Source organism: Choloepus didactylus, chromosome 8 (genome assembly GCF_015220235.1).
Source record: "Choloepus didactylus isolate mChoDid1 chromosome 8, mChoDid1.pri, whole genome shotgun sequence".
Lineage (NCBI taxonomy): Eukaryota > Metazoa > Chordata > Mammalia > Pilosa > Megalonychidae > Choloepus > Choloepus didactylus.
Window position 1 is genome coordinate 85,376,450 of NC_051314.1, and position 26,029 is coordinate 85,402,478.

Consider the following 26,029-nt stretch of genomic DNA (forward strand, 5'->3'; position numbering starts at 1 on the left):
AGCAAGAATAAAAAACAGCCCTACAATAATCCTACTTATCTCTTATTTTTCTCAACAGTTAAACAAATACAAATGCCCACTTGGCTTTTATGCCTAACCATTTCTCCCCTCCATTATTCCAGTTCTGCAACCTAAAAATGGTAAGGATGAACAAATAAATGGGTAATGGCAAACACTTAGGCAAGGGCCATTGTATTAAGATTATCAATAACAGGAAATTGAATATTGAGATGACTAGTTAAAAGATTAAAGGTAGAATGTGCTTCTTAAGAAAATGACAAAGTAATCACTCATCTGAAAATTGGAAATAGCTGTCAGGTAAAGTTGGCAGAATTTAAACTTAAACCAAGTGTTAGTGTATAATGAACTAGCATTTAGAAATGGCTTTCAAAACTGCACACAACAAAATAGAGGTTATGCCCAGGTGGCAAAATTATGAGAAACTTTTAACTTTCTTCATATTTTAATATCTATTTTTCCAATTTTTTATAGTGAACACATATTATGGTTTTGTAATAAAGAAAACAACCATTTTGGGGGATTGTTTTAAGATTGTACACAATAGGAGCAAATAGTTGGAAAAAATATCTATTTGAGGGATTGTTTACACTTCCTAACTATGTAAAAATGAATTCACATTTAAATGTAAATTCCTATCATATATATTAAAATGAAAAAAAAAATCAGGAAAAAATTAGATTTTTAAATGGAGTTCTCGCAGAACTTGTAATTAAAGTGCAGATCATTGATGAATGACAGCAAAGCATATCATTAACAAGTTGCTCTGAAAAGCACAAAGCTGGCCTGTGTGAGGCCTTCCAGGAGCAGGCTGACTGGCTGAGTGGTGAGCACCTGGTTTTCCTCTCTATATCCTTAAGGAAACCAAAGTTCTCTTACATAAACGAAGACGATTTAGCTTAGTTTGCCCATAAAATGAGGTAATGAAAGACTCCTGTTGATGAGGGAATCACAATTCATGTGTATTGCTTTGGTGACATTCAGATTAATTCCAGCATCTATAATTTAAGCAACCTTCTATGAGAAATAAAAATTAAAAATCCAGTGACCTGGTGTTTCCATGATTGTTAGGGAAAGTGTTCCAGCATAAAACAAAGCTTAGACTTACTTCACTGTGTAGATCTTAATACCTCTAGAGGACTATCACACAAACCCAACTGTAAGACCAAATACTATAAAACATTTTTTGTTGTAAAAATGATCAAAATTCTTCCCAGAATTTTGTGTAATTAATTAAATAGATTTGTTGGTAACTAATTTAACTTTTCCATAGTTTCATTTGCAAATGAGACTCTTAGTGTTAAAATTGATTTTGCAAACCATTGTATTAGAAGGATCAACATTTACATTAGTCAAGCTTGACTCCTTAAGACTGATTTAAACAAGTTCTTTCCATTTTATTAAAATCATCAATGCCCCCAGAAGCATTTACCATTTTAAAAAACAATTTGTTTAATGTTATCAAAAGGTGATATTCACTTTAATCTGTTTGCCTTCCTGCCACTGTCATGAGCCTTCATTCCAGGCCACGCACACAAAGAGGCCAGCACCATGTGGAGGCATCCACTGCAATGATAGCAACATAAAAATAGCTGTCCCTATTGGGCATCCCCAAGGCACCTTCAAAAAGGTAAGATTTAGTTGTGAAATATAACCCAAGAGGAACAGTGATGATTAAAGTAGTGCAGCGCGCTCAACGCCACCTTATCAAAACACCCCATGGCTGACTGGCGGTTTGATGTGCTGAGCCCTCGAGCATGGGACTTGCCCTTATGAAGCTCATTACCACAAAGGAGAGTCTAAAGTTGTATGTAATGGTGCCTAAGAGTCTCCCCCTGAGTACCTCTTTGTTGCTCAGATGTGGCCCTCTCTCTCTCTAACTGAGCCATCTCAACAGGTGAACTCACTGCCCTCCCCACTACGTGGGACCCGACTCCCAGGGGTGTAAATCTCCCTGGCAACGCAGAGTATGACTCCCGGGTATGAATGTGGACCCGGCATCGTGGGACTGAGAGTATCTGCTTGACCAAAAAGGGGATGCAAAATGAGAAGAAATAGTTTCAGTGGCTGAGAGATTCCAAATGAAGTCAAGAGGTCACTCTGGTGGACATTCTTATGCACTATATAGATAACACCTCTTAGGCTTTAATGTATTGGAATAGCTAGAAGTAAATACCTGAAACTACCAAACTCCAACCCAGCAGTCTGGACTCCTGAAGACAATTATATAATAATGTAGATTACAAGGGGTGACAGTGTGATTGTGAAGACCTAGTGGATCACACCCCCTTTATCTAGTGTATGGATGAGTGGAGGAATGGGGATAAAAACTAAAGGACAAATGGGGTGGGATGGGGGGATGATTTGGGTGTTCTTTTTTCACTTTTATTTTTTATTCTTGTTCTGGTTCTTTCTGATGTAGGGAAAATGTTCAGAGATAGATTGTGGTGATGAATGCATAGCTATGTTATCATACTGTGGACAGTGGATTGTATATCATGGATGATTGTATGGTGTGTGAATGTATTTCAATAAAACTGAATTTAATTAAAAAAAAAAACAAAACAAAAAAACACCCCATGGCCTCCCCACGCCCACAGCAGGTGCTTGGTGGTGGCAGGCTCCACCCCAGTTTTATACTGCACAATTCTCTAAGCACACCTTGTTTCTTTTTTCTCTACCTTTTAGTACATTCTGTTCACCCTGCCCTGATGCCTTTCTTTTTACTTTCTCCTCCCTTGAATGTGGTTTGTTAAAAACATAGTTAGAAGAGGAAAGGACTTTCTGAATCTGTTTCCTGTGGTACTCTTCATTTGCCTCCTGGGAGGCATATGTCTCGGAGGAGGGTCTTCAAATGCTGCCTTTATACCTAAGAATTAAATTCTCTAAGCAGATGTTATTGGGCCCTGAAAATATTTCTTTATAAACATTTCAGTTTTCTTCTGTCCTTATCTGTATAGGGGTGGGGTGAGGGGTATGGATGTGGGTGCAAGGTGGGGAGCATTTTGTTCAGATAATTCAGTTATTCAGTACTCTTTACTTAATGATGGACAATCTTCATGAGTCTGTATGAGGCCTTTCTCTTTTTATTGTATTTTCTCCCTCTTCATTCTGTTCCCCATTTCAGTTACTTTGATGGTTATAGGTCTTTTTGTATCTATTTTGGCACTTTATATATTTTCCAGAAACTAATTAAGTCAGTGCCTCCCAACCTGATCATGTTGCTGCACAGTGTGGTAAATAAGACCAGAGACCACAGACTATAAGGATTTCTGGCTGTCCCAGGCCCCATGAACTGACCATTGTGACAGCTAAGAAGATTGATGTCTTAGAATAAGTATAGCCCTTTTGTGCTATTTGCCCTGAAACACCAGTTGAGAAGCTTTATTTAGACTTTCAAATTTATTTGTGTGTATTATATGTGTGTGTGTGTGTGTATGAGTTCATATTCATCAATTATGTTGCAATAAATCACAGAGATAGAATTGTTAGTATAGCTCTTGTCTGGTATGAAAAAGTGAAGCAGTAGGTAATTTCTTAATTAACCCAGGCTTAGGTCAGCTGCTGTGTGTATCTGGAGGGCAGGAAAAGGGCAGAATGAAATGATCTCTGCAAAGCAGGACAGTTATATCACAGTCAAGTTGGGTCACTGGACTCATGTTCCTGGAGTGGCAGGGGAGGGGAAGAGTTGACCTTTATAGATGACTAAATGCTTACTCATTGAAACATGCAGGCAAAGGTAAATCTGGTCTGATAAGGTATTCTAAAACTTGGCAGCAAATTGATCCTACAGAAGACAGAAAAATTACAAGTTAAGTTTGATTTCTCACTGTCATTTAGCACAGTAGTTTTCAAACTATGATCTCAGGATCTTTACACTTTTAAAAATTATCAAGGATCCTAAAGAGTTTTTGTTTATGTGGGTAATATCTGTCAATATTTTCTGTTTTAGAAATTAAAATAGAAAAACATTTAATATATATTCACTAATTCATTTTAAAACAGTAAACATGTTAATATAACTAACATTTTTATGAAAAATAACTATTTCCCATATCAAAAAGAAATTAGTGAAAAGAGTAGCGTTACTTTACATTTTTGAAAATCTTTCAATATCTGGCAACTGTATTCTCATATCACTTTCTGCAGTCTATTGTGATATCTGATGTCATCAAACTTTTGAAAAATTCCACTGTATATGCAAAAGAATAAGAAAGAGAAAAGAATTATGGAATTATTAGGAAAATAGTTTTGACATTGTAGAACTCCTAAAAGGGTCTTGGGAACACCTGGGAATCTCCAGACCATGCTTTGAAAAATGCTAAAAAATTCATCAAAGGATGAATGCTAGGCTCCTTGTCTGGAGTTTTACTAGCCAAGATACCAATTTCATGGATTATATCAAATGCAAAGTAGATAATGTAGAATGAATATGTGATTAAGCCTGAATTTTCACAAAGTTCTGATTCCACATAACTTCACTCTCTTCATATAATTAAGGTAGTTCATTAAGTACATAAATAAATCTGTATTTAATTTTTATTACTGGAAAAATAATTTATTACTTTCTGTTTGCCTTACATGTGCTTTTTAAAATTTATTTAAAGCTTCATGTCATACCACAAAATAGATGTTCGATAAACATTTGTCAAGTAAGTAAATGTCCTCAGGGTAGGTGCTCCTGGAACTGACTGGATACCATTAGCTTTATGCCTTTTACTGAACTCTGTGAAGTAATGAGGGCAGGATGTGAGCTGATGACAACTCGAGGATAGTAAGTTCACCCCAAAGCCCAGATAATAAAGTTATCTTGACTTCACCCTAGTAGCAGAATATAGACTGGCCTCTGGTGGATGAGGTACCAGATTGAAATAATTTCTAGTTTCTAGTAAAAACAATATTAGCTACCTTTGAATGAATGTTTACCAAGTTATCAAGTACTGAGTTAGGCACATTTACATGCATTATGTTATTTCATCTTTAAACCAACCATGTGAGGTAGGTATTATTACCCTCTTTTATAGGTGAGTAACTTTCACAAGATCTCAGCTAGTAAAATCTGTCTAACTCCAGTGCCTGAGCTTTAATCACCAGACTTCCTCTGCCTGAGCCTGGGGGCTAAGAGTAGAAATTGGAAAGGCTGTTTTCTGCTTTTGGATCTCCATACAATTATGTGGATGGGAGGAGACCAAAGAGACTGAGCAATGAGAGCTTTTTACCCTTGATGATTCTGTGCTTTTTATCCTTGATGTGGAACCAACTCAACAGCAAAGAATGCCTCACTGTCTAATGGATGCTAATCAATCCTGAGTCCAAACTGAGCTCTGGTGGAGCTAGACCTATCCCTTGATAATTATGAGCTGGACAACCTTGGTCAATACAAAAGCCGTATATTATCTGTGTCCACAAGGAGTCGAAACATAAGTTAAGAGAACATTATCAATATACAAAATGATGTATCAGCAAGTATAAATTAAGGTATCTACTATCATTGGCCTTGGAATAGAACTCTTTTTTTACCGCCTGTGTAAATGTGGTTCCCTTTTAGAGAAGGAGAGAATAGGTTATAGATTTGACTGTTATCTGAATAAATGTTTCCCTTTGGAATGCTGGTATTTAAGGGTAAAAGAAGTTTTCATAGAGGAAGATAATAAACAGTTTCTTATTCTCAGTCCCTCCTTTAGAGATAATAAATTCTGTGTTCAAATAAAGGCGAAGAAAATAGGTCAAGAGCACTTCATCTTACTTATGCCTTCTAGTCATATTTTTATCGTGGGACTCCCTAAGAAACTAATAGGACTAAAACTGGTTTGTTTTTTTTTGTTTTTTTTTTTTTAATCTTCATTTTATTGAGATATATTCACATACCACGCAGTCATACAAAACAAATCGTACATTCGATTGTTTACAGTACCATTACATAGTTGTACATTCATCACCTAAATCAATCCCTGACACCTTCATCAGCACACACACAAAAATAACAAGAATAATAATTAGAGTGAAAAAGAGCAATTGAAGTAAATAAGAACACTGGGTACCTTTGTCTGTTTGTTTCCTTCCCCTATTTTTCTACTCATCCATCCATAAACTAGACAAAGTGGAGTGTGGTCCTTATGGCTTTCCCAATCCCATTGTCACCCCTCATAAGCTACATTTTTATACAACTGTCTTCGAGATTCATGGGTTCTGGGTTGTAGTTTGATAGTTTCAGGTATCCACCACCAGCTACCCCAATTCTTTAGACCCTAAAAAGCGTTGTCTAAAGTGTGCGTAAGAGTGCCCACAAGAGTGACCTCTTGGCTCCTTTTGGAATCTCTCTGCCACTGAAGCTTATTTCATTTCCTTTCACATCCCCCTTTTGGTCAAGAAGATGTTCTCTGTCCCACGATGCCGGGTCTGCATTCCTCCCCGGGAGTCATATTCCACGTTGCCAGGGAGATTCACTCCCCTGGGTGTCTGATCCCATGTAGGGGGGAGGGCAGTGATTTCACCTTTCAAGTTGGCTTAGCCAGAGAGAGAGGGCCACATCTGAGCAACAAAGAGGCATTCGGGAGGAGGCTCTTAGGCACAACCATAGGGAGGCCTAGCCTCTCCTTTGCAGCAACCGTCTTCCCAAGGGTAAAACTTATGGTAGAGGGCTCAACCCATCCAACCACCAGTCCCCTATGTCTGTGGTCATGTTAGCAACCATGGAGGTGGGGTAGGCGAATACCCCTGCATTCTCCACAGGCTCCTCAAGGGGGCACTACATCTTTTTTTTTCCTTGTAAAACTGGTTTTTGACTTACTCTGAAAGGGACCGTAGGGAGCTTTTCCTAGACCTGACTGCTCACAAAAATATCTGGTTGTGGTAAAGACTCAGGTTTTCTTGAAAAACTAAGGAATATTTCCTCAATTTTCAAAGATCCAAAAGTTAAAAATTAATTATAATTAATGAGAGCATCATAGAATCTTAGGTATAGAAAAATCTTAGACTTCATCTAGTATAACCTTTTAGGTGGTGAAACAGAGACCCAAGAGGTTACTTGACTTGACCCTTTATATAAGTTAGTGGTAGATCTGGGACTAGAATTGAGTGCTAATAGGTAATTTCTTTCTTAATCTTCCCAGCTTCCTGATTTCTTTCTTCAGGGCTTCTGAAGGTTCTAAGTATTTCCATAATCCTTCGTCTAGGCAGGAAGGTGGTCACAACACAGGCAGGATATCTGTATTTAGGAAAAGCTCTGTCTCAGTTTTACTTTTCCCTCCAATTAAGATCTTAATCTTTTGAAATAAGGAAAACTATCATTTATTAAGCTCCTCACATGTGCCAAAGTCTTTCATCTCTGAAAGACTTGCAAGACTCTTCTGATACAGACCAGTGTTTCTCATATTTTAATGGGCATCTTAATCACTTGGAAATCTTAAAATGCAAATTCTGATTCCACAGGTCTGGGAGGGGCTCAGGATACTGCATTTCTAACAAACTTCCAGGAAATGCCAATCGTATTGTTGGTCCATTTGCCATATCTTGAGTAGCAAGGATATTGATAATGTCTTCATCTCAGATGGAAAAAACTGAGGCTTGGACAGATTAAATAACTTGCCCAAGTTCATACAGGTAGTAAATGGTAGTGTGGTGCTTTGATCTGTCTTTCTGACCATAAAACTCAAAATGTGATAGAGAAGCCATGGACAAAAATGGGAAGAGAGCTTATGTTCCCAATATTTTTTAAACAAGTTGCTTCTCAAGTGAGCCCATGGCGCAGAATCTAGGACCAAGTCAGAGAGTCCTGGCTCTCAGCCCTTTTCGTCTCTTCAATTCCCTAGTTCAGGGTCTTTCCTTCCTGCTTAGCAAAACATATTTAGAATTGCCTTTTGGGTTTTCTGCATTACAGGTTTATTGCCAAACCCTGTGCACTCCATGTTGGCATCCAGGACAGTGGTCCTTATCAGGCCCAATACAATGCCATCCTTGAAAAGGTGTTCATATCAATTACTAAGGTAAGTGGGCAAGGATACAGGGAAACTCAGGTGAAGGGTTGCCCCACAGGACAGGGGAGGATGAAGAGCAAGTATTTCCAAGGGTAAGAATAGGATGGGATAATTTTTCACTTTTGGGTAATCCATATAGCTATAGATTAAGGGAAATACTTTGAGTCAAGATCCCTAAAAAAGTCAAGGTCACATGCCTATGAGTTTTAGGCACAGCAGCCAACTACCACTACTCTTTCCCCTACCCTGCACTATTTCTTGATTTTTCTTTTCCCTCTTCTCCACCTTCTATCATTACCTAATTGCATGAACAAGATGGGGACAGAACTGATAGCCCTTGCAGTTTGGGTTTTTAATATTTGATATCTAATAGCACTCAGGTTCGGCTGAAGGGAAAAGGCCAAACAAAAATATGTATAGGTAAACAGTAAAGGTCCTTGATTTGTAAAATGGGGCCTCTTCTTACCAAAAAATGACTTTGGGATAAAACCTGGCAAGATAAACATCACTTATAGCACCTTAGCCACTCAGCTAGTCAAAGACTTTTAATGATGGGTTTGAGGGGAAAGGGAATGTTCTGACTCTGATCATACATGTGCAGTATCCTGATGAGAAAAGGCTGGATGGCCTGTCAAAGCAACTGGACTGGGATGTCCGAAAAATCCAATGCTGGTTTCGCCATCGGAGGAATCAGGACAAGCCCCCAACGCTCACTAAATTCTGTGAAAGCATGTAGGTGTAAAGTGGGAGGTGGGGGATGAAGAAGAGGATGGGGATATGTATGGACTGAGGTTTTCCTTTTGGAAATCATGTCCATTGTTAGGACAGCTATTGCTGGATGTGGAGGGTTGACTCAGTTTGTTATAGATAGGAAAGAAGAGAACTAGAAGACTGGTCACCCTTGATTTCTTGGATCTGCTTTCCAAATAGATTGGGAGTGAATTCCTGTAACTGCATGTACGTAGATAGATATACACACCTTTGTACACTTTGATAGAGATAGTACCAGCTTGTTCTAAATTGACATACTGGTGGGGAGCATCCCTTTGCAGGGAAATTCTTTATTTCATTTCACTGGGATTTTACTTATTATCCTCTAGAAACAGAACACTGCATTGGCCATTGTCATGCAGAGAAAAACATTAAGCATTATCATTAGGGAGTCTGATATGGAAGAAAGGTTGGATAAGTATCTGATTAAAGCTAGTATATGCTTGTGAAAATCTATTTTAAACAGAGGTTGGAAGACGACTCTATCTGTTTTTTTAGGCAACAATATTTGTCCCTGTTCTGGCAACTTACCGTTTCTCACCAGCAACTGTGTGTCTTAATGTGCATAGCCCCAGAGACCTTCTTTGAGTGGACATTTGTCTAACTTCAATTCTTTCTACCCTCAGGTGGAGGTTCACTTTTTATTTATGTATATTCTCCTATGGAATTAGATTTCTGTGGTTGGTAAGTCTGAACTTTTCTGGTCGTTGGCTTGGGCTCTAATTGTGTCTAGGGCTTTAAAGATGATAGCTGAATATCTGCAAATCTCTATTTTTCCCGGATTTTTTTTTCTCTGCAATGCCCATAGTTCACGTTTATTTGCTAAGTAGATTGTCTTCTGTCTGGAGCTTGACTTTAGTAAACTCACGACTGTTCCTGTATATGATGCTAATAAGAATAATAGTAATAATAATAATAATACAATAGTGTTTGATGGTTTACAAAGAAGTTGACAAAATCCTGCTCTTCCAAAGAGGAGACAGCTACAGAAATGAAATTTAAAAAAAAAAAACAAAAAAAAACCTTTAAATGGGTAATGCAGGTGTTAATCCTACTTTTCAATTATTAGTTCAGTGTTAAAGAAGAATTTCAGTCTTTTTGATTCCTGGCGCCATGCTTTTTTTTTTCACTGTACCACATTATTATTCTCTAAAGGATACAATTCAGGCTTTAAAATCATGAAGAGAAAACTGGTAGAACCCAAAGAAGGGAATAGAGATTTTAATACTCTACTCTCAGTAATTGATCAAATAACTAGATAGAAAATCACAAGGATGTAGAAGCTTTGAAAAACGCTATCAACCAGTGTGCCCTAATTGACATTTATAGAACCCTACACCAACAGCTGAAGAATACATATAATTTTCAAGTGCACATGGAATGTCAATCAAGATAGACCATATTCTGGGTCATAAATAAGTCTCAGTAAATTTCTGAAATCTTACAGAATGTGTTATTTGAACATAATGGAATTAAATTAAAAATCAGTAGGATCAAGGTATCTCAAAAGTATTTGGAAGTTAAATAATACTCTTCTCAATTCGGGGGCCAAAGAAGAAATCATGAGGGAAGTTAGAAAATATTTTGAATTGAATAATAATGAAAAAACATTTCAAAATTTGTGGAATGCAGCTAAAAGACATGCTTAGAAGGAAATTTATAGCTTTAGAATTTATATTTATAATCTTGAGAAAGGAAGTAAGGTTTAAAATCAGTGCTCTAAATTTCCACTGTAAGATCTAGGAAAAGAAGAGCAAAGTAAACCTAAAGTAATGGAAAGAAATAATAAAAATAAGAGCAGAAATCAATGAAGTAGGAATTTTAAAAAAACAATAGAGAAAAAAATAAATCCAGAAGTTGGTAATTTGAAAGCTTTAATTAAAATTGGTAAACCCCTGACAAGACTCATCAGGGCAGAAAAGAGAAAACATAAATTATCAATATCGGGAATAAAGAAGTTATTACTATAAATCCTATAGACATTGAAAGAGTAATAAGACAATATTATAAACCACTTAAAGGCAGTAAATTCAGCAACTTAGATGAAATAGATTCCTTAAAGGACATAATTGAAATTCCATGGGAGGTGATTACTTTTGACTTTTGAATCTTTGGTGTGGTGTCTCTCTGATTGTCAACTGAAATCGTTGTCTTCTTGCCTCCCAGCTTCTTATATCCCAAGTGGTAATGTTTCCTAAAACTATCCTAAAGCTCTTCCTGCTCTTACTTACCTCAAAGCATGATTTTTCCATTTGTAATAGCACTTCCTGGTTCTAGAAGAAAAATCTAGCCATTTATTAAGCTTTAGGGATCTCTGAACTCTGGCAAGAGGCATTCTTTCTTCTTCCCCATCTCTCTTTTGCCCCCAACATAGAGAGAAGGGGATTATAGAGGGTTGATATTGGAGCCAGGTGAGAATCTTGAAGGCTGACCTGAATTATCTGTTTTCTTTTAGTCACCTTGGTTCTGGGACACTCGACAGTGCTGGCATGGCTATCCCCATCAGGTAAGATTTGAGCCCTTTCAAGGCAGGGGCCTTGTGTGTATATTAGGTAATGTGGAGGGGAGTACATGCCAGTCCCGGGACAGATGGCACATTTCCTTGGTATTCTTGAGGGATTATGGCCTGAGTCCTTTTGAGTCATGTATTCAGGGTATCCATTTCTGGGGCCACCATAGCAGTGAAATCCAGTGAGCTTTTTATTCTAGGTTTCCCTTTATAGTCACCCTAGTTAAGCTGAAAAGAAAAGCAACTTCTTGGCACTTACTGAAGTACTTTCTGGTTCACATGTTCCTTTCGTATCAAGGGTGACTCGGAATCCTCTTTAAGAGCATCTTTGTTCTAAGCTATACTAGAAAAATATCAGAGGACTGCTAAAAGGGTAGAAGAGAACACCTGAGTATTTAATCCCTGAAAAACACTAATTGCCCAGAATTCTAGTCACTGATTTGATTTTGCCACAGTAATGTGTTAACCTTATCTGATCTCTAAAAGTTGAGTGAGCAGATATCCATAGAAGGGAGGAGGTTTAAGTCTCCACACCAATCCGAAGTCTGGGGAGGCAGAATATCTCTAATCATTTGGGTTATTGGTTGTCCAAGAAAAAGAAAGTTGCAGAGATGGAATGAATCTCTAGCTGGTATTCTAACTTCTTCTCTCTCTCTTCCAGCCTCTCACAAGTGGGCTTTATTACTATTACATCATGGAATTGGCCTTCTATTGGTCTCTTATGTTTTCTCAGTTTACAGACATTAAAAGAAAGGTAAGGAAGGACCTTGGCTCCCTCAACTCCCTAACTTACTGCATCATCCTTTCTAGCAGCCACCATTACTGCCATTGTGATATATTCTCTGCCCAGACTGGAACCACAAAAGAGGGAGAAAGTAGATCTGATGGGATTATTACCTTTTTCTTTTGATCCCCAAAATGAGAGTTGATGAAGTATATTTGAGACATTCAGGGAAGGGCCAGAGTGAGAACAGTTAACCAGCTAAGAAGCATGCCCTTTTCCTTATTCTTCTCCAAGTTCTTACATGTCTGAGGCTCGGGAAACTAGTGAGAATTTAGGGATTGCAAGGCCTGATTCCAGAAAAGCTGGGTCTGGCTTTTGTTTGGCATTGGGGACCTTTGCTGTCTCTTCTGTTCTTCCTTCTTGATGGTTCCTTGTACTTACCCGAAGAATGTCAACTGGAAGGAGTTTCAGATGATTTAGTGTACCCTCTTCTTGCTATTGTTTAGCAAAGATTCAGAGAAGTGAATTGACTTGCCCACACAGTGACAGAATTGAAAATGACTTAGATTTTTTATAATGAGACAGAAAGGGCAGAATCTTCACCTTTTCATTGATGCCCACTGGACATAATGTGGTTCCCACAGCTCTAATCCTAATGCGTCCCAAACTCATGGTTATCTTTGGTAAGGATAATGAAGGTTAGCTTTCATGGGAGTAGACTGGAACTACTCTGGATCGTTGCTATTCAGTTCAGATGCCTTTCACCTCCTATGGTCAGAGAACATTGACCTTCCCCTCCTCACCCCCCTCATTAAAATTTTATTAAAATTGTGACACATATAAAAAGGTTTTTAACATGTAAGTTATAAAACATAATCATAGAATGTGTTCTTGTGAATTCATTACCCAACTCAAGAACTAGAACATCATTAATAGCGTGGTGTATATGTGGATACAGAATTTTTATCCTTGTGTCTCTGACCCAAATTTACCTACCCTCCCCCGCTCTCTGTCCCTCACTGTGCTGAGAAGTATTTATTATATATATATGACCACTCAGGTATTTAGAGATTTCCCCAGATATAACCTTGGCATTTAATTCCAAGAGGAAATCAGAAGTATTAAATCTGAAAGCAGGAAATGTTTGCAGTAATATGGTTTTTTTAGCTAACATGCATTTCTTCTTGTGGATTTAGCTTTTCTTCTCCACAAACAACTTCTTTCTGTTAGGTTCCCTTGATTGAAATTTCTTTCATCAAGACAAAAAGTCTTAGAATTTCAGGTATAGCTAAGGCTGTGTGTCCTATTGCTGCCTGGGAAATTGCTCCTAGCATCCATGCTCTATATAACTTGCAACTACCAAAGGAAATTGTTCTTGTCTCTACTTTGGGCCATTTTTGCCTAGACTATGGATCAGTCACTGGTGTAGGGAGAGTTAGGTTAAATGCCAGCCTGCTCCCTAAAGGAGAATCTAAGCAGAATGAAACCTCTTAAGGGTGGAGTATGATCCTCAGAGAATAATACAGGACTTTGAGTTGGCTAGCATCTGTATGGTCTTGCCTTTATCCACCTCTTCTATTTCCATTCCTCCTTAGGACTTCCTGATCATGTTTGTGCATCACTTGGCCACCATTGGACTCATCACCTTTTCCTACATCAACAACATGGTTCGGGTGGGAACTCTGGTCATGTGTCTACATGATGTCTCAGACTTCTTGCTGGAGGTAAGACCCAGCCCCTCTTTCCTCATTATTCTCTTTTTCTCCTTCCCTTTCTATGTGAGAACTGGCTTTTTCCCCTACTCAATTATTATCTTCCCTTCTCCAGGCAGCCAAACTGGCCAATTATGCCAAGTATCAGCGGCTCTGTGACACCCTTTTTGTGATCTTCAGTGCTGTTTTTGTGGTCACTCGTCTAGGAATCTATCCATTCTGGTAAGTGTTGGGGCTGTGGAGCTGATACCTTTTGACAGTATAGGAAACAGAACTCCAAGAACTCTATTGCCCTGCTTTTTCCTTGGCCTAATCTGGCCCTTCATGGGCACTCACAGGATCTGAGCTGTCTTGCACAATATTCCTAACAAGGTTGTGATCCTAGGCTTGCAGTATCCAACTCAGTCGACTTGGCTTTTCTGACCCATGTTGAAGGAACAGTCCTCATTTTATGCCAGAGTAATTCGTTTGCCTTCCTTTGCACTAATCACAAAATTCTCAGGCTCTTCTTGCCTATATTCCTGCTCTATACCCTCTTCCCTACCTTGAAGTAGAAACACACCCCTCTCCTTTCTAGACTCACTGCTTTTTGACAAAGTTAATGACTCTGTGGGTTGGAGATTTTGCTTAGTCTGAGGGAATCAGCTACCTACTGATTTTTTGTGCCTGAGGACCTGAGTAATTCTTAGGATTATGACCCTGCTGCTGTCCCAATTTTGTGTAACTATGCATATTTGGTGATTAATGATTAATCCATCATTTCCTAAGATCCATGTATCTTCTCCTGTCCCTAAAAGAAAACATAGGCTGGCTCCCTTTCTTTATTCTTTTCTCACTGTGGATAAATATATCCCTTGAACTTCAACTGATAATACAGTATGGGGAGAAAACACACAGGGCTCTGCTTCCCAGGGAACTCAGCATTGACTCTAGAATATGACTATTGGCCTCCCCTTCTAGGATTCTGAACACGACCCTCTTTGAGAGTTGGGAGATAATCGGGCCCTATCCTTCCTGGTGGCTCTTCAATGGCCTTCTCCTGATCCTACAGGTTCTGCATGTCATCTGGTCCTACCTAATTGTACGAATTGCTTTCAAAGCCTTGATCCGGGGAAAGGTGAGGATGATGGCTTCTTTGGGGGCTGTGTGGTTAGGTGGGTGCTACTCAGTAGACTTTCTCTCTCTGTCTAGCCTGGTGAGCCTCATCTATAGAAGCAGGCCAAGCAAAAAGCCTAGGGCTCCAATTTTCTCCTTTTCTATAAATGTGAACATTTAGCCTTTTAAGACATGACTTATATGCAAGAGGAAGAACCTACCCTGTTCATTTCCCTTAGGAATGAATGTCATTAAAGAGTGAGTAAGGTCAAGAGTTTTGAAGACCACCTCAACCATTTCCTACTCTCCGCCTATCTACTTCTGTAGATTTCATATTTTTATTTTGGGCATGGAAGCCTTTTTTCAAAGGAAATCATGTATAGGATGCCAAGATATAAACTGTATCAAATCAAAGCTGTTAGGTTGACCTAGGAGTGGTGTGGTAGTGCACAAGCCAGCCCAAGATGATCATACTGTGATGTTCCAAGATACAGTGTTTATAAGGGACTAAGCACCCACCTTACCCTGTTATTGTACAAGGCAAGTATCTACGTGAGATGGGTATTTAGCTTTTCTAATAATCGTCTTATGCCAAGGGTCCAAAAGCAAACAAAGAAAGATGCCATTTAATGAAAAAACTCATAACTGAATTCTGCTTATTCTGAAGCAGTCAGGCTGTGATTGGCCCAAGTGCTGTCGGTTTCAGCTTTCAGGAATACAGAATCCCAAAGGGTGGGGGCTCTGCTAGAGGAGGCACTGACTCTAGGACAAAGGGGTGGAATGTTACCCAAACATATATGATCTCTTATGTCATTGCTCCTTATGGCTGCAGTTGGTTTCAGAACTTGCTCAGTGTGCCTACACATCTTGCTGTAGCTACTGGACAACTCTCTTCTCTCCTGCTTTTCTTTCCTGACCAGGTGACCTATCCAGGAAGGATTAGACCCAGACTCTGTACCCTCCACTCTTTTCTCACCTCCTTCCTTTTCTGTATGCCTGGTGGGAGCTGGACAGTTTCAACTCTTGCATGTAAGTGTATCTGTGCTTCTAGTATTCAGTGAAGCATGTCTGTCTGAGTGTGTTTCTCTTCCTTCCTGATCTCCTTTCTGTCCCCGTGTGTTTGTCTCAGAGCATGCCCTCTCTCCTAACTTTGTGGGACCATCTGAAGCTGCCAGATTCTTTTCCTATATTGAAGCAAGAGTTGTCTACTTTTTTTTTTTTGAGCCTCCCTTTACCCCAAATCTAGAGACACTATGTTCCTCTGTCCTCATCTAACCAATTAGTTGTCTTGTTTCAGAGAATCTTAGAGCTAATCCAAATCAAATGCCCCCACCTTGGCAACAGCAATTGTAGCTTTATTCCCTTCTTCCTCCTTACCTTTATTTCTGTGATCCTATAGTAAAGAACTTGGAATACTTTGCTTGATACACAGGATAGTTTGGATTGAGAAACACTGCTCTAATCCAAACTCTTCACTTGAGAACACAAAAAATTACTGAGGATAAGAAGTAAAGATTCACAGCTGGTAGTATGACTGGGACTGGAAATCTTTTCCCACTGATTGCCAGTTCATTTTTCTTTTGACAATACTGTGTCTTGGTAATGCTGAAGTTGCACAAGAGAAGTGATCTTGCTGTTGGGGAAAGGGTGCCATAGGTAGTGATAGTTGAGCCCAGGAATAGTAGAACTACTTGAAAAGACTAATTATAGGTCAGCTTGGGGATAAAACAAAACTCAGGATAACCAGTGTGAATAACTACAGTGGCCACCACCATCAGAAGTTAGAAGCAATGACATATGTATCTTTTGTTTTGGCCTTTCCTGTTCTTTGAGGTGGAAGAGGAGTAAGGGTGTGTGGAGGTTCCCTCAAACCTAAATCAGGATTAAGTGAATTATTTCAGCTCTTTTGGGTTAGTCTTGAAAGATACACCTCCTCTACCCAGGCAGCTTCTATTCCTTAGAGAAATAGAATCAGAGCCAACAAGAGAAAGAACCAGAAAGCAGGCAAAGGAAGTTCAGAATAGTAACCTCCCTCCAGATAATACTTTGAGTTAGGTGCCAACAGAAAGTAGACCAGATCAGGAACAGTGCCCAAACCTGGGCTCTGTTGGCTTATCCTGTCTTATGGTTCTCTCCAGAAAAGCTCTGTTCTCGTCTTCCTTGCCCAGGTGTCTAAGGATGATCGCAGTGATGTGGAGAGCAGCTCAGAGGAAGAAGATGTGACTACCAGCACAAAAAGCAGCTCCAGCAATGGTGCCAATCGGGTGAATGGTCACATGGGAGGCAACTACTGGGCTGAAGAGTAAGGCGGTTGGTATGGGGACTTGAGCACACATGGACTTGTAGGACCACTGGCAACCTTATCCTCTTGAGCCTCCCCACATCTTCACTCCTTTGAGTTAAGGGGATTGCAAAGGCAATGAGGAGAATCAAAGAAGCAAATATTTTCACTTTTTTTTTAAAAAAAACTCTGCCATTTTATATTTAATAGCCTCTAGGTCCTTTCAGTAACATTATTTGCTCTGTGTGTGTGTTTGTGTATGTGTGTGCACATGTGCATTTGTGCATGTGCATGAGTTTCATTGCCTGGGTTGGGGCACAGTTGAAGAGGGGCCCACTGGGCCTTGTCCCTTGCCCCCACCTCAATCCCAGATTCTGGCTGCATCCTGAATTATGCTGGCTTGGGACTATCTCCTCCCTTGTTGCCTGTGACTTGATACTCCAAACCCCTGGACCATATGGATGGAGCAGCCAAGTTCAGCCCCAGGTTTCTGTACTGTTCCTCCTTGGAGCTGGAATACTTCACATGATGAAGTTGTGTAGAAACAAAGAACCACGGGATGGATGTCCAGGACTGCTGTGGCCCCTTGCTGGATCCCCTTCCCAACACCTGGTAGTGACAGGGATAGCCGTGGATACCCTGCTCTTTACTCAATGGTACGCAGAGACAGGGGTTGGGAGAGGGTGAGCTAAGGGCTGGGGAAGTACAACAGCCACTGGGTGAACTGTTAATGGTTTTATACTGTTGTTTACTCTTCTGTGATTAAAAGTGCTTCAACCCTCCTCTGCTGTCTCAAACTCTTTAGCGACTCTATCCCCAATGCTTTGACTCCATAAGATAATTAAGAGTATTTTTTTTTCAGAGATCTGATTCTGGAGGCCCTGTACACCAAATTTTTCCTTTCTGTGTTTGCTGGGAAGAGAGTCAGCCAGAGTACCTACATTTTAGGACTTCATGTTTTAGGAAAATTTAAACGTGTAGTGGTCACAAGAAAAAACACCGAGGAGATAGAAGCATTTATATCACCAAACCAACAAAAGAATTATGTCACCTTTAGTTAGATACCTATATTTCCCATTTTATTGAATCCAAGCCTGCTCTTTGACATTTTAAGGTTGCAATAAATGATTCTGAACAGATATTTTCTCTTTTAGTTCTGTTTTCTCTTTTAGCCCATGGAAAAGCAATCTTCCTAATTCAGATTTTTAAGTTAACAATTCACTGGCATTTAGTGTATTCACAGTGTTGTGTGACCACCACCTCATCGAAACGTTTCCATCATTCCAAATAAAAACCTCCTTACCCATTAAGCTGTCTCTCCCCATAGTCCCAAGTCCCCAGCTCCTGGCAACTATCAACTTGTGCTGTATCTCTATGGAGTTATCTATTCTGGATATTTTATATAAACGAAATCATACAGTATGTGACCTTTTGTGCCTGGCTTCTTTCACTTAGCATAATGTTATTAAGGTTCATCCATGTTACAGCATGTATTAGTACTTCATTTATTTTTATGGCTGAATAATACCCCATTGTGTGTGTGTGTGTGTGTGTGTACCACAATTTATTCATTTGTTGATGGACATTTGAGCTGTTTCTATGTTTTGGCTATTGTGAATAGTGCTGCTATGAACATAGGTATACATGTACTTGTTTGAGTGCCAGTTTTCAGTTATTTGGGATATATATCTAGAAGTGAAATTGCTGTGTCATATGCTAATTCTGTGTTTAACTTTTTGTGGAACCTGCAAAGTTCTTTCCCATGTATAGCTGAACCATTTTACATTCCCAACAGAATGTACAAGGGTCCTAATTTCTCCACATCCTTGCCAACTTGTTTTTTCCTTTTATAAATTTAATGTTTTTTTGTTTGTTTGTTTTGTTTTGTTTTACTATAGCTATACTATTTGTGTGTGAGGTGTATCTTATTGTGGTTTTGAGTTGCATTTCCCTAATGATTAATGATACTGAGAATCTTTTCATGTGCTTTTTGGCCACTTGTATATCTTCTTGGGAGAAATGTCTGTTCAAGTCCTTTGCCCATTTCGTAATTGACTTGTTTGTGTTTTTGTTGTTAAGTTGTAAGACTTCTTTATACATTTTGGATACTAGATTCTTATCAGATATATGAATTATCTGTTGAATTATTTGCTGCTCCCATGACTTTTTCTCTTTAGAGAAAGGACTAACAAGATTTGGTGGATCTGTCAGCTACAAACTGGAAAGCAGACAGGCAGATAGGTATATTATTTGGTACATTCAGTTTTACTTCAAAGAATCTGTGTAGAACTAAGGTTATTTTATTCATGAAGAAAAGACAATATTGGGGAAAGAAAACTAAAACTAACATTTATTGCCTGTTTATTCTGCATCAACGTCTTCTCTTCCTTATCTTATTTATTCCTAAGAATACTATGAAGTAGGATCTGTTATCTGTTATTTTAGGGAAGGGCACCCAGCTTTAAGTGGTGGGATCAGCTCTCACACTCAGATCTGCCTCTAACACCAGGGCCCCTCATGTCAGTGGGTACTACACTGCCTTCCCACATGGATTCAAACAGAACAACAAAATGAGTATTCTTTTCAGACAGGGCTGTAGTTGGAAGAAGTAGTAATACATGTGGGAAAGTAGTGTAGGCTTTTAGGGTTATTCTCTCTCTTACTTTGCCTCACAGGACTAAAATCTCCAAGTGTGAAGTGGCAGCCTAAGTGGCTTGATCAAGCATCCCGTGTGTTCCACTGTTGTCAGGGGAGCTGGAAGCAGTACTTGATACGTTCTACCAGAGCAGTTATGCTCCCTGGTTGTCAAGAGCTGCGAGCAGCACTTTCATATATATTTTTCACTCCTCAAATAAGGAAACTATTGACTCATTTCTAATCTCACCTCTTCTGGACAAAGGTTAGAACTCCTTTGGTAATTACTGGAGCAAAAAAAACAAACAATCCAGGTTGATGGGTAGGAACTAGTTGATGTAAAGGGTAAGGCTTTGTGTACCTTTGACTTGAAGGGATTGTCAAAAGATTTTAAGTGTCGAGGCTTTATCCCCTGAATTTAAAGTACATTATACTTCTCCCGATTGTTAAAAGGCTTTAAAATAATAAGAATGTTAAGAAGAGCCAATACTAATATACTTAAAAAGCTCTTAATAGTACTGTAGTGTACCTAGTATTTTAAATATATTATCTCCTTTAATCCGCATCAGAACCCAAAAAGCTAGGTATTAACCTCATTTTTCACCAAAGAAGCTAAAATTGTACAAGAAAGATACCAATTCTAGATTGATGCAGTCTAAAATAACCTGAGACAAACATCTAAAAATAATAGGTAACTTTGTTTTAAATACATAGTTGAGCTTTCCAAGAAAAGGACACAAAAGACAGAAAGAAAGGAATTGAAAATGAGAACCAAAATATAAAGCTGATGCAACTACTAGGGGGAGAAGGGAAATATAACTTAAGGACTTGGGTTTTAATGCTGACCACAAGAGACAAGACCATGGCCCCCATACAGGCAGCTGGAACTGAGACCCCAAGTTAAAGCTGGGACCCTGAAAGAGCAACAGCCTTAATGAGAGAGTGGAAACTATCAAAAGTTCACCCAATTGGCAAAAGGAGAAAGCATGGAGATTTGTCTGTCTGCGCTTATGGGGTCAGGAGACTCAAGAATTTTAACCCTGGGCCTGCGCCTCATAAGAGTTTTGTTTTGTTTTTCATTAGAGAAGTTGTGGGTTTATACAACAACCATGCATAAAATAGAAGATTCCCATACACCACCTCACCCCAAAACCTGGCATTGGAATGGAACATTTTTTACAATTGATGATAGCATTTTAAAGTCATTACCTTTGTTACCATGGATGAAAGATTATTAAAATTATATTATTATCTATCCACCATAATTTACATTGAATGTATTTTTTCCCATATACTACTACTAATACCTCATGTTCTGGTTTGCTAAAGCTACCAGAAATGCAAAATACAAGAAATGGATTGGCTTTTACAATGGGGATTTATTAGTTCATAAATTTGTAGTTCTAAGGTCATGAAAATGTCCAAATAAAGGCATCAAGAGGTAGATACCTTCTCTGAGGGAAAGGACAATGGCCTCCAGAACACCTCTGTCAGCTGGGAAGGCACGTGGTTGGCACCTGCTGGTCCTTTGCTCCCAGGTTGCATTGCTTTCAGTTTCTTACTCCCGTGGCTTTCTCCTTAAGCATCTGAGTTCTCACTTAGCTTCTCTGCGGCAAACTCTGGGCTTCATCTCTTAGCTTAGCATCTCCAAACATCTGGGTCTATGTTGGCAAGGTCTCTTCACAGTGTTTCTGCCTTTTATCCTCTCATAGAGGACAACAGTAAACTAGTTAAGACCCACCTTGAATGGGTAGAGTCACATCTCCATGGAAACAACCTAATCAAAAGATCCCACCCACAACAGGTCTGCCCCCACAAGAGTAGATTAAAAGAATATGGTGTTTTTATGGGGTACATAACATATTTAAACCAGCACACCTTGTATTAGTATCATACATCTGTTATAATTCATGAAGGAACATTCTTATGCTTGTACTTTTTTTTTTTTTTTTTGCTTGTACTACTAACTGTAGTCCACAAGTCTACAGTAGGGTTCACTGTATTGTACAGTCCTATGTTTTATCTTTTAATTTTTATTCTAGTAATATATACATCCTAAAGTTTCATTCTCTAACCACATTCACCTCTGTAGTTCAGTACTGTTGATTACACTTACAATAATGTGCTATCACTACCACTATCAATTCCACACCTTTACCATCAATCAAAGTAGAAATTCTGTTCAAGTTAAGCCTCAACTCCCATTCTCTAACCCCAGTCTATCTCTCCTGGTATCCTATATTCTAGATTCTAACTCTGAGTTTATTATAATTAGTTTGTAACAGTGAGATCATAAAATATTTGTCCTTTTGTCTAGCTTATTTCACTCAACATAATGTCTTCAAGGTTCATCCATGTTGTCACATGCATTGGGACTTCACTCTTTCTTATAGCTGAAAAATGTTCTATTGTATGTATATACTACATTTTGTTTATCCATATATTGGTTGATGGACACTTGGCTTGCTTCCACTTCTTGGCAATTGTGAATAATGCCACTATTGGCACTTGGCAAATGTGAATAATGTACACATTGTGTACAAATGTCTGCTTCCGTGCTTTCAGTTCTGGATATATACCTAATAGTGGGATTGCCAAATCATACAGCAGTTCTATACTTGGCTTCCTGAGGAACTGCCAAACTGTCTTCCACAGTTGCTGTACCATTTTACATTCCCACCAGCAGTAGATAAGTGTTCTGTTTCTCCACATCCTCTCCAGCACTTGTAGTTTTCTGTTTGTTTAATAGTGGCCATTCTAGTAGGTGTGAAATTGTATTTCATGGTGGTTTTGATTTGCATTTCCTTAATAGCTAGTAAAGTTGTGCACATTGTCAGGTGCTTTTTGCCATTTGTATTTCCTCTTCAGAAAAATGTCTACTTGTGTCTTTTGTCCATTTTTAAATTGGGTTGTTAGACTTTTTATTGTTGAGTTGTAGAATTTCTTTATATATTCTGGATATTAAACACTTGCCAGGTATGTGGTTTCCAAATATTTCCTCCCATCGAGTAAGCTGCCTCTTCACTTTCTTGCCAAAATCCTTTGAAACACATAAGTATTCAATTTTGAGGAAGTCCCACGTATGTTTTTTCTTTAGTTGCTGGTGCTTTAAGTGTAAGATCTAAGAAACCACTGCCTACCACAAGATCTTGAAGATGCTCCCCTATATTTTCTTCCAGGAGTTTTATGGTACTGGCTCTTTTGAGTTATGATACTGGCTCTTTTGAGTTAATTTTTGTATAAGGTGTGAAATAAGGGTCCTCTTTCATTCTTTTGGATATGTATATCCAGTTCTCCCAGCACCATTTGTTGAAGAGGCTGTTCTGTCCCGGTTGAGTGGACTTGACAGCCTTGTCAAAAATCAGTTGACCATAGACCTAATGTCTATTTCTGAACTCTACATTGATTCAATATATCTATCTTTGATCAGTGTGTCTATCTTTATGCCAATACCATGCTTTTTTGACCACTGTAGCTTTGTAATATGCTTTAAAGTCAGGAAGTATGAGTCCTCCAACTTCAGTCTTCTTTCTTAAGATGCTTTTGGCTATTTGGGGCTCCTTACCCTTCCAAATAAATTTGATGATGTCTTTTCCATTTCTGTTAGCATTTTGATTGGGATTATGTTGAATCGGTAAATCAATTCGGATAGAATTGACCTCTTAAAGATATTTAGTCTTCCAATCCATGAACATGGAACGTTCTTCCATTAATTTAGGTCTTCTTTGACTTCTTTTAGCAATGTTTTGTAGTTTTCTGTATACAGTTCCTTTACATCCTTGGTTAAATTTTTTCCTAGATATTTAATTCTTTTAGTTGCTATTATAAATGTAATTTCTTTTCTTGAATTAGTAAGGAATTTTCTTCCTTACTAGTATATAAAAACTGCTTATTTTTGCATGTTGAACTTGTATCAGACCACTTTGCTGCACTCGTTTATTAGCTCTAGTATCTTCGTTGTAGATTTTTCGGGACTTTCTTTATATAGACATGCACTATTTCACTGCAAATAGTGACAGTTTTACTTCCTTCCTTCTGATTTAGATGCCTTTTATTTCTTCTTTTTGCCTAACTGTTCTAGCTTCAACTTCTAGCACAATGTTGGCATAACAGTGGTAGGAATGGGCATCCTTGTCTTTTTCCAGATTTCAGAGGTAAAGCTTTCAGTCTTTCACCATTATGATTTTAGCTGTGGGTTTTTCATACATGCCCTTTATCATGTTGAGGCATTTTCCTTCTATTCCTATTTTCTGAAGAGTTTTTATCAAGAAAGTATGCAGGATTTTGTCAGATGCCTTCTCTGTGTCAATTGAGATGATCATGTGGTTTTTCTGCTATGTTTTGTTACTGTGGTGTATTACATTAATTGCTTTTCTTATGTTGAAACCACCCTTGCATACTTGGGATAAAACCCACTTGGTCATGGTGTATAATTCTTTTAATGTGTAGATGGATTCAATTTGCAAGTATTTTGTTGCAGATGTTTCCATCCATACTCACAAGAAATATTGGCCTTTAATTTTCTTTTCTTGTAGTATCTTTATCTGGCTTTGGTATTAGGGTGATGTTGGCCTCATAAAATGAGTTAGATAGTGTTCCCTTCTCAATTTATTGGAAGAGTTTGATCAGGATTGTATTAATTCTTCTGGAAATGATAGGTAGATTTTACCTGGAAGCCATCTGGTCCTGAGCTTTTCTTTCTTGGAAGGTTTTGGATGACTGATTCAGTCTCTTGTAATTGGTCTGTTGAGATCTTCAATTTGTCCTGAGTCAGTGTAGGTTGTTTGTGTGTTTCTAGGAATTTGTTGATTTCATCTAAGTTGCCTAAAGTGTTGGCATACAATTGTTCATAGTATCCTCTTAGAATCCTTTTTATTTCTGTGGAGTCAGTAGTAATGTCCCCCCTCTTATTTCTGATTTTACTTATTTAATCTTTTTTTTTTCATTGTCAGTCTAGCTGAGGATTTGTCCATTTTATTGATCTCAAAGAACCCAATTTTTGGTCTTGTTATTTCTTTCTATTGTTTTTTATTCTCAAATATATTTTTTCTGCTCTGATCTTTGTTTTCTTTCCTTCTGCTTGCTTTGGGATTATTTTGCTGTTCTTTTTTCTAGTTCCTTCAGGTGTGCAGTTAGGTCTTTGGTTTTTAGCTCTTTCTTCCTTTTTAATGTAAGCATTTAGGGCTATAAATTTCCCTCTCAGCACTGTCTTCACTGCATCCCATAAGTTTTGATATGTTGTGTTCTTGTTTTCATTCATCTTGAGATATTTATTGATTTCTCTTGCAATTTCTTCTTTGACCCACTGATTGAGTATGTTATTTAACTTCCATCTATTTGTGAATTTTCCAGTTCTCCACTTGTTAGTGATTTCCAGCTTCATTTCATTTTGGTCAGAAAAAGTGCTTTGTATTATTTCAGTCTTTTTAAACTCACTGAGACTTGTAAGTCATATGGTCTGTCCTGAAAATGATCCATGCACACTTGAGTAGAATGTATATCCTGCTGTTTTGGAGTGGAATATTCTGTTTAGGTGTGTTAGATATAGTTCATTTATCATATTAATTCAAGATTTCTGTTTCCTTATTGATCCTCTGTCTAGATAGTCTGTCTGCTGATGAGAGTGGTTGTATTGAAGTCTCCAGCTATTATTGTAGTGACGTTATTTCTCCCTTCAGTTTCTCCAGTGTTTGCCTCATGTATTTTAGGATACCATGGTTAGGTGCATAAATATTTATGACTGTTATTTCTTCTTGGTGTATTGTCCCTTTTATTAATATATAGTGTCCTTCTTTGTCTCTTATAACAGTTTTGCATTTACAGTCTATTTTGACCAATATTAGTATAGCTACCCCAGCTCTTTTTTGGTTACTATTTGCATAGAATATCTTTTTCCAAGCTTTCACTTTCAACCTATTTGTGTCTTTGGGTCTAAGGTGATTTTCTTGTAAACAGCATATAGTTGGATCATGCTTTTTTATTCATTCTGCCAATCTGTGTCTTTGATTAGAGAGTTTAATCCATTAACATTCAGTGTTAATACTGTAAAGGCAGTACTTACTTCAGCCATTTTATCCTTTAGTTTTTATATGTCATATATATATTTTTTGGCCTCTCTTTTTACCCTTTAGTTACCCTTACTGATAATCTTCATTTCTACCAAGCACTCTCCTGTCTTTCCTTTTAGCCTGCAGGACTCCTTTTAGTATTTCTTGTAGGGTAGGTCTCTTGTTGAAGAACTCTCTCAGCTTCTGTTTATCTGTGAATATTTTAAATTCTCCCTCATTTTTGGAGGACTGTTTTGCCAGA

At 38.3% G+C, this 26,029-nt stretch overlaps 1 protein-coding gene across 1 annotated transcript in view; it reads left to right on the plus strand.

Annotated features, from left to right (window-relative positions):
- Positions 1-17,868, plus strand: part of CERS5 (ceramide synthase 5) — a 55,500-nt gene extending 37,632 nt beyond the window's left edge. The window contains 11 exon segments of the mRNA XM_037846831.1: positions 7,898-8,003; positions 8,596-8,726; positions 9,392-9,449; positions 11,221-11,271; positions 11,936-12,028; positions 13,594-13,722; positions 13,826-13,932; positions 14,671-14,827; positions 15,726-15,740; positions 15,742-15,834; positions 16,974-17,868. Coding sequence (XP_037702759.1) covers positions 7,898-8,003; positions 8,596-8,726; positions 9,392-9,449; positions 11,221-11,271; positions 11,936-12,028; positions 13,594-13,722; positions 13,826-13,932; positions 14,671-14,827; positions 15,726-15,740; positions 15,742-15,834; positions 16,974-17,111 — 1,078 coding nt within the window. The 3' untranslated portion in view covers positions 17,112-17,868.
- Positions 17,869-26,029: the final 8,161 nt, after the last annotated feature.